The sequence below is a fragment of the Pelecanus crispus genome, chromosome 3 (genome assembly GCF_030463565.1).
Source record: "Pelecanus crispus isolate bPelCri1 chromosome 3, bPelCri1.pri, whole genome shotgun sequence".
NCBI classification, from domain to species: domain Eukaryota; kingdom Metazoa; phylum Chordata; class Aves; order Pelecaniformes; family Pelecanidae; genus Pelecanus; species Pelecanus crispus.
The window spans coordinates 75975354-75988471 of NC_134645.1; the positions used below are offsets into that span (position 1 = coordinate 75975354).

General features: G+C 40.9%; 1 protein-coding gene across 1 annotated transcript in view; it reads right to left on the reverse strand.

Annotated features, from left to right (window-relative positions):
* Nucleotides 1–13118, reverse strand: part of SLC35F1 (solute carrier family 35 member F1) — a 258471-nt gene that overhangs the window by 48144 nt on the left and 197209 nt on the right. Inside the window, exon 3 of the mRNA XM_075708029.1 lies at nt 5149–5276. Within this exon, the coding sequence (XP_075564144.1) occupies nt 5149–5276 (128 nt within the window). The remainder of the gene's footprint in view (nt 1–5148; nt 5277–13118) is intronic.

Genomic DNA, 13118 nt, shown 5'->3' on the forward strand with positions numbered 1-13118 from the left:
GAGTGGAATTTATCTCTGCTTTTAAGACATTTCATGTTAGCGAGCACTGGACAAGGTGGATCAACAACTTCAATATTGCAAATCTCCTGCTCCTCACCTCCCAGATTTGCTTCAAAATTATCTCAAACCTTCTGCCTCAATGCACATTGAGTCCACAGGGACCAAGAACAAAGCAAAGTCTATTGCCATCCAGCACTACTATAATAAGCACTTACTGCTGACTCCTTTCCTTTTCTGGTGGCAGTTGTTGAGGTACGAAAACTGCCAGAGGTAATTGGAAGTATGATGTACTGCTGAGCCTCACAGTGATCTAAGAGTAGCTGAGAACATCAGCATTGTAGTTTTATTGTCTGTCTCCTGGTGTCTATAAATCCCAGCTTTTACTACCTTTGTTTTCATCATGCCAATCAAAGGCTTGATTGCCCAAGGAATAAATTACCAGATAAATCACTATTTGGAAACACAGTTCTCTCTTTGACAGAGCCTTATTTCTTGTGACATCATACGCATATGCTACTTTACCACTATGCAAGGCGTTGCAGAAATAGTCCAGATTTCTATGTGATGTCATAACACAGAAAAAGGATAATGTTACCTCTAGAGAGCGCAAAACAACAGTGTGATATGCAGGTGGACAGAACAGTGTATTTGCAGAAAGGAGAGCTAATTAACGTGGGGACAATAGGGGAGAAGGGAGAGGACATTCTGCCTCATAACGAAGCTCGGCATGATGCGAAAGCACTTACCTGGCAGCAAAGATTACAAATGTTAGTATCATAACAGGCTTAGTGCAAGACATTATGGACTTGGTAGGATGTACGTGTGCGGTACACTGTAAATGCAGTACAGAGAAGCTGAAGTCAAAATGTAGTTTCAAACAAATTAAATATCTAGATGGAAATAACTGCAAGAACTTCAGTTTGAATCCCTCTGGGGCAACTAATTTTATCTGCTGTGTAAAAGGCGTCTCTAAGAGTAGTTAAAACACCCTTCCTGAATAGTTATTAAACCTTCCACAGGCCTACACCAGCGTTGTTTTAAAAATCATTAGGATAAATATGGAAAGCATTATCACAGGCAGTCCTGAAAGTTAAGCGTATAGTTTTAAAAAAAAGTCCATGGGATCGGGTGCTAGTGTACACGGGAGTGTTTAATGCACTTTCTGCACCTGCTACAGCTGACATGCAAGAAGGCTGCAAAATGTAGTGCAAGTTAGATTAATGCATCAAAGATACACTGAAGATCATTTTGCAAGTTTTTGGCCACCTGGGAATCAGGACACATGCGTCTGAGAGCATTAAGTGTGACCGATCTCTGGCACTTCTGTTTTCGGACATCAAATTGATTCATTGGCAAACTACTGTGCCTTTTACTTGGTGTATACGCAATTTTTAAATGTACCCTCTAGAGAACAGTCTTCATTTACTAGCCTGAGCATTTTCATGGCTGCGGGAAGCTTGAGTTTCAACCCCCCAGCTATGATGGAGTTAATTCAAGCCCTTTCTGTGGGCTACTGTTTTAACAGCTATGGCTTTATATAAAAGGTGGCTCTACCTTTGCAATTTTGAAAGCACTCCAGGCTTTCTGCAAGCACTTGAAGCATGCCAAGATCATATCTAACAAATCAAGTTCCTCAGGGTACCTTGATGCAGGAATGCTTAGCTTTTGAATTTTGAAGTGGAGGCAGGTATTTAGGCATCTGGCTCTGTCAATACAGAAGCACTCTGGGCGTGCAAAGAACCAGAACCTAAAGCTACCAAAGAAGGAGCAACCCGAGAGGTTCAAACACATGCTTTCATGTCCCAGGACTGTGCTCTGAGCAGCAGGTTAGTACACATAGACTGGGGGATGTTAGATGATATTTTACATACGTAGGCAATTAGGTGTGGGTCTCTTGGATTGTCCTATTGCATCTAGTTGCACCTAGATTACACTGCAGGTACCTAAAGGGTACCTTGGATTTTATCCTTAGCAATTGACCTACACCTCGATGTTTGAAACATAAAGAGTGCATTGGGTTTCAATCTAATTTTTTTGTCACCTAGTTTATAAGGGACATCTTTTACTTTTAGTTTGTTTTTCTTTTTTTTTTTTAAGTGAAAAAATATGTGTTTCTAGGCTTCACAGTACTTTGTTCTCATCTTATGATGGAGCTGAGTGCCACATTCTCACACAGTAATTATAGAGTACATGAGGATTTGAAATAATCAGAAGCACGTCCAAAAGTAAAGGTTAGGTACCATATTCATCTCTGATTTATGCCTATGTGTCCTCGCTCACTGTGGTTCTGAAGCCATCCGGTGAAAGACATATAGGAAGGTTTATTAGAAAATTCTGGTTTCCCACACCAAAACCAAAAGGAAATTTTAAAGGAAAGTATAGGAAAGACTTGGGTGTGAAACACTGGGGGAAAGTAGGGCACCATTTTCAGTCTTTTCCTGGAACCATGATGACATAATATCAATTACAAAAAAAGATGGAGTTTCTAGTTTAAACTTTGACAGTCCTAAGAGTTTAAAGCTGCTTGGCAAAGCAAGCTGTTGAGTGCTTGGAGTTGTTTGGTGAAAGCAGAACTGCAAATCAATTGCAATAAAGGTATATTTTTACAGTTAAACTTTGGCTTTTTGCTGGGAGCAGCTTAATGCTTTTTGCCTAAAAGCACCACAAGCCCAGTACACTCGCATGTTAGTTTTGCATGACGGAGCAGAGATCCCATGTGGAAAAGTAGTATATGCTGTAAAACTGATTTCCTACTGAAATGGTCCATGTACCACCACTATAAAAATACTGCAAGATTTCTCATATACTGAAGTGACAATTTCAAATCTTATATTCTCCCTATCAAAAAAGCCTTGGTGTAAAGCTTGTTGAGAATAAAATCCCGGAACTGACTTGAGAGGCTTGTTTCTCAGTCAATGTATACATCGACATAGGTCCCACAGCCTTCAGTCGAAGCTGTCCTGATTTGTGGTAGGTAGTAGTGGTTTCTCAGCTCTCAGTTCTGAAAGGACTTGAACACTTCTTGCTATGTGCCAGCAAGCATTTATAGCCTCACAGGTAGTACTCCTGCAGGATCAGGCCTTTTGGAAGATGCTCTCGAGAGAGTGGTCCTGTTTGCTTCTTCAGAAATCAGATTCTAGGAAAAGCTTGGTTTTTTCCATCTTTTACTTTCCATTTCTTCAGTCTTCATTTCACGCCATTACGTACTTTGACCAATGCTGTTTCAAGCTGAATAATCCCCTGAGCTTCTTCTGTTTCATCTTTAAGTGAAATAGGGTGTTGTTTGGCTACATTTCATAAAACGTGTCATTTGATTCAGCATTTTAAGGCATAACCTCATGCTTGTCCCATTCTCACCATATCTTTGGGCTTGTCTATACTTAGCAGCTCATTCAAATTAAGGCATGAAGTGAATTTAAAATGCAGCAGGTATTCCCAGTCACTCTGTGCATATCCGAGCAATCCAGTACAACTATGGGAAAAGGAGACACTGCATTCATTCCACTCCTGGAAAAAAGTTTGATGGCATTTGAGCTTCTACTTCCTCCCTCTTTCAAGCTACATGGGAAAGAGACCTGAACTCTGTTGTAATCTTTATGTGGAAGAGGTCTAAAAAGGACACAACACGGTCTCTGTCCTATGACAGTTCTCCTGTTCCATCCTTCCTCTCTCTCTCAGTCTAAAAGGAGAGTGTGGCTCATTTCAGGTAACAAATTCCCTGCTGAGACACCGGCAATGCCCTTGAACTCTCCTGCCTGCTTCCTTCTCGCACTGCAGTTTTTGATCGCTTACACCAAAGGCCATGCTAATTGCAGAAGAGCGGGAGGGTTTGCATCTTCTGGAATCGGTGTTTCATGGATCCAGGCAGACAAACCTCTGATACGTGCTTGTTGGTGGCTGTGGGAGATGGGATTTAATGACCTGCATTGTCTTCCTCAGTCCACTATTCCTACTTGCTATGAGTGAACATGCAAAAGAAGCGATTCACCTTTTGCTTTTCTCTTTGAGCTATAAAATCAGGCAGTATGAGGTTTACGTGGATTTATGTTTTATTCTATACTGAGTAATCTGATTTGGAAAAGTCTTAAAAGCAATATTACTTTGTCTAGGCACATTTCAAAGAATTCTTAAACCAAGATTCTGATGGCAGAGGCATTTGTGAATATTTAGTATAAATCTCACATTCAGATTCCTTGAATTCATAGTTTTCTTCTATTTTTGCTTCTTATTCAGCTAAACAGGCTCAGTATTTTCCAGTATCACTTTTCAACAATGGAAGAGATATATTCCTAATTAGCTTTGATTCTGCAGAACATTAACTGGTGCTCCTCTATTTTACCAGCTCTAATGCAAACTTCAGACATATAAGGTGTAAAATACACTGAACACTACTTAGTGTTGCCCAGTTATTTAGAGATAATGTAAAAAGTGAGTAGGTTTGTTTTAGAACAAGTAGCAATGAAGTATACAATGATTTCCCAAGATAGACAATTTCCAGTCTCTTTAAAATGTTTCTATTATTCTCTTCTCCACTTAAATGGGAAGAAGCCTGATTCTTTTGTGTTTGTATTTAAAATATACACCTTAGTTATTTGGAGAAATCACTACCCTAGCTTTTGTTCGCTGCATATATAATTTTTAAGGGAGAGTACACTTTTTGATAGCTGCAGTTAAGCTGTTATATAACATAACACATCTAACTGCTTGCATTAAAGTAAGACTTCTTCATCATAACTACATTCATTTTACTTAATGACAACTTTTGCACTCAGATCTAATTATGGAATCCTAAAAGAAGTGCTTGTATTTTTTCCAAGCACAATATAAAGTGGGAAAAACATTTCAGCCCATCTGAAAATATTTCCTTAAAGGACCAAATTAAGTAGATAAAGCCAAAAATGTGATTATGAATGGTTTAGCACAGGAAAATAAAATGAGAGCCAGTACATTTTTGTACAGTTTGGAAAATACTGAGTAATAATAATAGTCCAATATGGAAAAACGCATCTTATAAGACAGCATTAAAACATACACAAAAGACACAGGCAACAACCATCTATGAGTGCACTGAAGTCAATGGACACTGCACCACTGACCCCATAAGAGCTATTATCTTACCTCAAAAGGGAAAATCCTTTGAGTCCTTACCTGTACACTAGTAAGAGTGGTGTACTGATAAGCTTTGACTACCAGGTAATTGGCTTCTATATCTATTATCCCCAGGATCATGTACTTCCACCATCTCCTTTTCAAAATTGCCAGCAAGTTTTCTTCTCCTGTGGTAATAAACAAGAATTATGTAAAAGAGTTAGGTTTACATGCAAAAAATACCAGCCTGTCAAGAGAAATTATCTAGAAGATCTCTCACATTTACAATATGCAATTGAAAAGCACCATATATAAAGAGGTACTGCAAGGAGGTGAAAACTAACACGCCTTATTTGTCTTGCAGATATTAAAACAGCCAGCTTGGTGAAGCAATATGTGAGGGTCAGATTGTCACTTCACTTACGAGGTAAACAATGCCAGGACAAACAAGTGCAGCTTGGGCAGACTGTGAGTGTGTTCTTAGTTTTACTTTTATATATACACATATATACACACATATAAAATGCTAAAGAATAGAGCAGTTTATTACATACATTTACACTTTCAATACATACTGATAAATGTTGTATCACACATGATGCAAGGGGGCTTTGCCAGACGTGGGAGATTACCAGTATTTGCAAATATGATGGAATATTAGAGGAGAGCAACAGCATCACCTTTGGGCAGATTACAGATCTTGCTCCAAGAATGGTTATTACGATCCTAGAGGTTCAAAATATCAGACTTGTTTAGAGAACGGCTGCACGGAGACAAGCAGATTTTGCGTGACAGGTTGCTCTGCTCCCAGGATCGATTTCTGAAGTAGGCAGGTTCGCTGCCTTCTATGGGAGCCCTGCCAATCACCCAGTACTTAATTTCCACTCACGTGAAGACTGACAGTACAATACAGCCTGCAGATCAAACCCACAGCTTTCAAAAGGTCAAAGCATTCCTCATGCGAGGCTAGGGATTATTATTGTTCTCCATTCAAAAGAACCCAGCTCATTAGTGAGGGTTGGCAAACCTGTTACTTATTTGCATTACAGTAAGCTCCAGACACGATGGGACCCCACTGTGAAAGGGGCTGGACATACCGACTATGACTGAACACAGTACGACTGGAGGTCTTTAAGAATCTATAGCCTAAACGGGATTTAAGTAGGATTGATCTTTACTGCCAAAGTACCATAAATGGAATTTCAACTGTCTTGAAAGTTAACACCCCCCCCCCCCCCCCCCCCCACTATTCTGAGATTTGTTCGTGTTGCTGCAGCCTTTCTAAGTGCCTGTGGAAACTACAGAAGAAAATGAACATTACTGTCAATTGCCACCAAAACTTGCTCAGGCTTCCCAGTTGTCCCTCATCATTTTCCATCATCACAAGTTTGTTCACTCTCTGATTCTAATAGACCTAGTGATATATGTGCTGCCATACCATCAAAAATGGCAGTCTTTCTATAGGACAGGACTACCTCAGATCTTGTAAGATGCAATCACAGAAAAACAGATAATTCAAGATCTTAGACATTAAATCTTGGCCCCACTGAGCGACCTCAGTGGGTATTTACCTGAACCAAGCATCTGAATCATTTGACATTTGTTCATTAACAGATGCTCATGCATACACACTTCCAGTGGGATATTATTAGGCAAGAGCCTAATTATTTGTTACAGTGATAATGACACTGAGTACAAAACTGTAAATGCTAAAAAGCTTTCCTTCCTTTCTTCCCTCCCTTCTCTTTTTCTCTTTCCTCCTCTTTCACCTTCTCTCAGTAAGAAGCAGCGAAACAGCAGAAACAAGATGGTGAGTAGGCTAATTATTTAAGACCCTAAAAAGAATGAGTCAGTACATTCAACCATACCACACTCCCCTGTTACCACCAACTCACAGGAGAACTCACTAACAAGAAATTCCCACCCTTTTTTTGTACTGGGGTACAGGAACAATGCACTGCAGACATGAATTATGACTACATTTATGTATTTGTTATGATGATTTGAGCATGAAGAAAGAGGAATATTGTAGATTTTATTTTTAAATACATTTAGGGAGGTATTTTCAAAAAAGCGTTTGAGTTTAGATGTCCTAATTCCTTCTAAAATCAGTGTAAAACATGCAGATAGATCCTTTGCAGGCACTGAAACCACATCTCTAATTCTTGTGCTGCCCAGATAATATCGTCAAAACACCAGCTGAAAAACATCAATGGCATGGAAAGGCATGGTTAACACTTCAGAGCAATTTTTCTTGTTAACTGTAAAAAGAAAGTTTACAAATCAAAGACATCAAACTATTAGACAGTATAAACCTCTCAGAGTCACTGCAGTCTCTATTCCAACACCCACTTAAATCTGTTTTTGTGACAGTAAGACCTTGGTGGCACCTACAAAGCAGAAAGAAGCAGGTTCAAGAACTGGCACTGGCATTGGGCTGCCTGAGCAAGGACTACAGACGAATCTTAAGGAATCTTTTGGTACCTTTGGTTTGCCAGTGCTAGCTTTCTCCAGCTTCAATTTCCAACTGCAGATCACTGTACTGTTCAGATATGGTCAAATAAGTTCACTTTAAAAGGAATGTATGGTCATGACTTCTGGCTAACAGGTAAAGTCAGAGTTTCCAGAGATGGAAATTAAATCTGTTAATTTTAACTGACATACACAGTTCTCTCTTTTGCTTTCTCAATCCCTTCTGGGCTAACAACAGAAATAAGAAAAATATTTGGCAAGTGGTATTTTATCTTTGATATACAGCTCTGAGATATTCCAAACCGCAAAAGATCAGGTTTAGCTGAGAAGGCTCTGCAGAGCAAAAAGCAATGCCAAAATGAATTTATGCAGGCACCGTGCAGCTCTGATGAACACTGGTTTAGCTTCACAGCAAGTGTCTTTGTCTTGCCCAGTGGAAAGTAGAGAGATGTACAGGCGTTCAGCATGACAAAAATAAAATAGAGAATTTGCTTCTGGAAAAAAGTCTGGTGCGGGAGTTTCATCCTTCTCTGTGGAACATACTTAGTCTTCGCTTCCACTCATCTGCTGCGTCTCCTGTTACTTAGTGTGTAAGAAAGGTCTGGCTTCTGACTGCATCCCTCTGCCCATATTATTGTTATCATTTATCATTAACATATCAGTTGTGCAGATCTACAAGCATTAGCAAAACTGACGGACCCCATTTGAGGGTATATCTGAGCAAAAGGCAATGCATGTTTAATATCGTTCATGTGGGGACTGTTATTTGTTTACTGCTTTCTATTTTTTTGGCATTGTCATCACAATTCATAGAAGGGAATGAATCGCTCCTGAAGTGGGAGATTTTCTGCAGGGAAGGGCAGGAGAAAGAAGATGATCATCTGCAGTGAGTGTCAGTCCAATGCTATGGACAAATCAAGGAAGAGGCAGGTGGAGTCCCGGTTTTGAGATGGGGCTGAAATAAAGGCACCATATTCAAATGTCACACTTTTGCAAGAGTGACCCAGTAGAAGGCAACGGTGGAAGACAGCCTGGAGAAGGCGTGGGCTGCCAGTAGGACAGGACCTCTGGACAGCAATCACAGATGGCATCCTCAGGGAACTCAGAGACCAGAAGTGAAATGGGAGTTAGGGAGATAAGTGGAAAGACTTGACTTAACTTGGGATGACTAAAATGAAAAGCAGAGAGCTTCATTCAAAAGTTTACATCCTGAATAGTGATAAACATCACCTTTGCCTAAAAACAAAGTGGGGGAAAAATATCACACTTAATTAAAAAAAAAAAAACAAAAAACAACAAACCAAAAAGAGACAATCTGGGGTTTTTTATTTGCCTTGATGACAAATCAAAGCAAACTAATTACTCAGGTCTTTTGAGTTGTAAGCATGGTAGGCCAGAAGGACCAAATGTAGATGCCTACACCTGAGCTAGCTGGCAAAGCATTTTTAAAGCATTTTTCATCTAACATATTCCAGATGAATTGTTTAGGATGAGATAGCCAGTGTTTTGAAATAAACATCTCTCCCACTGAATGTAAAGGGAAGAGAGATTATGTCAGATCGTGTGGTTTTGTTATTATCTCAATAGGACTGTGACTAAGTCTTCCAGCCAGTCATACAAACAAATACCAAACCATGAAGTGTGCAGGTTAGCTTAAAGGCAACATTTCCAACGAGCCAACAGCACATATTGATGTTGGTGAACATGCATCTATGTGAGTGCACAGAGTAATGCCATCTTCAGACCGTGCCATTTTTTGATGGAGATCTCCTTTCAAAAAGCAAATGCCTAACTTCTGTCAGCACTCAAGCTTTTGAAAAGGTAACCTTCATATTCAGTCTAATCCAAATGTAATGTAGGTTTAAAAGCAAGCTGTATATTAGGAATGTTTTAGATTCAGAAGTCTAACATACTGTTAACACAGAGAAATACAAACCTCCTCTTTGCCCTTTCTAGAAGGACAGGTTTAGGTTTTACATTTTTTTACTAACTTTGCAGTGAGACACACACTCGACAGTTATATATACAGAGGAGCTCTCAGTGTTTGGAAAAAAGCCACAGCTTTGCCTCTGCTGGCTCAAATTAAAAATCAACAAATAAGCTGCTTTGTAGAAGAGATGATTTTACATCATATAATAAGGACTTACCCCTAAGGGGTTACAAAATTAAAAATAAATTAGAGAGAAAATTAAAAGAGGCTTTAGCTGTGCACTGTCTACCAAAAATACATATATATATATGTGCAAAAACCTTTTCGCATTCACCCACACAGCCACAGAGGTACAATTAAAAAAACCAACAGCCATTAAGACAGCAAATTCCCAATTATTTGTGTATGGGCTTGGGACACAGGTAGAATAACAGCACTGCTAGGCCAGAACATAAGCATATTGCTTCTCTTTCATCCGCTGCAGTCTCTCCCTTTTACTTCAGTTGACAACTTGCTATTTAGATCAAGATCATCAAAGGAGCTGTGCTCTACTTCTGCTTTACAGAGCTCAGCAGAAGAGATCTAAGTATGTGCAGGAAACTTGCAAGGGGGAAGGCAGCGTGGAGAGGGAGGGCTGCTGGGCACGCTGGTCCTCCCCTGCCTCCAAGGGGAGCGTTGGAGTCAAGTGCCACATGGTAAAGAGGCAAAAGTCTCACAGAGGGTGAAGATTAGACCAGAATTTACTTATTATCACTTTCTTTGAAAAAGAATCTCAGTTACAAAGCACAATTACAGGATAATTGATTTTTTTCCTCTTTTCTTCACCAGTAACAATGCTGCTTCTCTACAGACTTTGTAGTCACCCAGCCCTGCTGCAGGACGAGGGGAAGGAGGCAGTCAAATGGCGTAATACCATGTAGGGGTAACACAGATCTTCTCTGTATTACTATGCCAAGAGGCTCCCATGCCTGAACAATAATACCTTGCTTGTCTCCTGCTTGGCCAAGTTGCTGGTTCAGGGGACTTAAAGCCCATTGTAGGCTTTCAGCTCTCCAAAAAGCTCAAAAGAACTGTCCTTCTTCTGTGTGACTTTAATCCTTGCCCCAGAATGGCTTCTTATTTCCTCATATCTATTTGTATTACTGCTGACTACTTTATGGTAATACTGCTGCCTAAAGGCAAAACACCACCAACTGCTTAATTATTTACACAATAGAGAAAATGCTCTCTTACAGGAATGCTCCTCCAGTCTGGCTTCACAAAACACCTGAATATACTCTATTCACCTTATGGATGACTGCTTATATGCTGCACTGCTTTTGTCCTATACCACGTTTTCAGCAAGCCTTTTGGGAGACTAGACAACCTCAGCTCCTTTTGCCTCCTCAGGACATCTGATCTTATCCAACCTCATCTTATCCAGAGATCCCTCCTGCTTCCTCTCCCACAGTAGGAAAATTGCATAACGCACAGACATGCTGTTGGTGTAACAGCCCCAAGTCGCTGCTACAAGCGGCTCCCATGCCCTCTAGCTGCCAGCCACACGTTCCCTGCCCCTTGCCCTGTGCCAGCACTGGTGCTTGTGGGGCTGCACAGTGAGCCAGGGCAAAGAACTGCCTGGAAACAAAGATTTTGGGGTTTCAGATCAATTTTCAGACTGTCCCCTGAGCAGTCTGTGACCAAATTAATGTTTGTCCTGTCGGAGGCGAGTAGCAAGTAACAGGGGACCCAGGCAGGGGACAGATACCCCCTTCTCTGACACAGGCTGAATCGTGCATGTATCCTACTTGTCACAAGGCGACAGCAGTCATTGAACAAACCAGCAGCCGTCACCATCGCCCTTGCTGCGAATATGCAGTGTACAATGAGGCTGCAGGTCTTCCTGCCGTGTGTCTTGAAGCAAACCTGCAATGAGTGGTGCTGCTGAGGTGGATCACAGTCACAGGACATGAGCTGGCATACACGACTTGCTGGGGGTGAGCTACAACATGGCAATGTGTTTTCACCTTCTTAGGAAGTAAATCTTACTTACCAGTCACAATCAACAGGTTTTTTTCAGTTTTGAAGGGGTTCTATTTATATTCATTGTCTGTTTCAACTCCATCCTATTTGAATGCCTACCTATCATACTTACATTTATTTGGCTGGCACTTCAGAAAAAGGTACTTTACATAATCTTTGATCTCCAGATTATCATAGGAGTAACACAAACTGAAGGTAAGGTTTGTGCCCTTTCTGTCTACTGCTTTTGTAATTTTGATCCTCCTCTTTTCTATAATATGCTTAGCCTATTAACATGGCATAACGTAGGTTTCCAGTTACTAAATTACAAGCTCATCTGAAGTATTTAGACTTGCTATTTTCTTTTAGAGATTTTGCAAATCAGTCTGGTTTGGCCCTGGAGGTAAATCATAGAATCACAGAATCGTTTAGGTTGGAAAAGATCTTTAAGATCATCCAGTCCAACCATTAACCTAACATTACCAAGTCCACCACTAAACCAATTAAGGGGAGAGTAGCAATTTCATGTTTCCTGGCTTGGGGGCAGGGTTATTTCTAATGAAAGTAAAAACTAGGAATCATTAAGGTTGGAAAGGACCTCTAAGGTCATCATTCCAATCATCAACCCAACAACCATGCCTACTAAACCATGTCCCAAAGTGCCACGTCTACACGTTTTTTGAACACTTCCAGGGATGGTGACTCCACCACCTCTCTGGGCAGCCTCTTCCAATGCTTGACTACCCTTTCTGTGAAGAAATTTTTCCTAATATCCAATCTAAACCTCCCCTGGTGCAGCTTGAGCCCATTTCCTCTCGTCCTATCGCTAACTACTTGGGAGAAGAGACCAACACCCACCTCACTACAACCTCCTTTCAGGTAGTTGTAGAGAGCGATAAAGTCTCCCCTCAGCCTCCTCTTCTCTAGGCTAAACAACCCCAGTTCCCTCAGCCGCTCCTCATAAGGCCTGTGCTCCAGACCCTTCACCAGCTTTGTTGCCCTTCTCTGAACACGCTCCAGCACCTCAATGTCTTTCTTGTAGTGAGGGGCCCAAAACTGGACACAGTATTCCAGGTGCGGCCTCACCAGTGCCGAGTACAGGGGAACAATCACCTCCCTGCTCCTGCTGGCCACACTATTCCTGATACAAGCCAGGATGCTGTTGGCCTTCTTGGCCACCTGGGCACACTGCTGGCTCATGTTCAGCCGGCTGTCGACCAACACCCCCAGGTCCTTTTCGGCCAGGCAGCTTTCCAGCCGCTCTTCCCCAAGCCTGTAGCGCTGCATGGGGTTGTAATAGCTGAAGTCAGATCTAGGAATTTGAATACGCATTTTCATAAAACATGAAAGGATTAATTTCTGGTGCCTTGATTTTGATCCAGCCTAAGCTCTGTGGTTAGATCTGATAATCTTCAGATGTCTTATTTCATGACATTACTGGTCATACCATTTACTTTTAAGAGTAAATTACAATTAAAACTGCAACAATAAAGTAGCTGGTGATTTTGCAGATGCCTTAGTTTCTCTCTACCTGCCCGCCCACTAGATTACATAGTTTTTCCCTTGGCGGCAGACACAATGCTGTAAGTTACTGTCATGTGTAACTGCAAGAAACAGCCCATGTCAA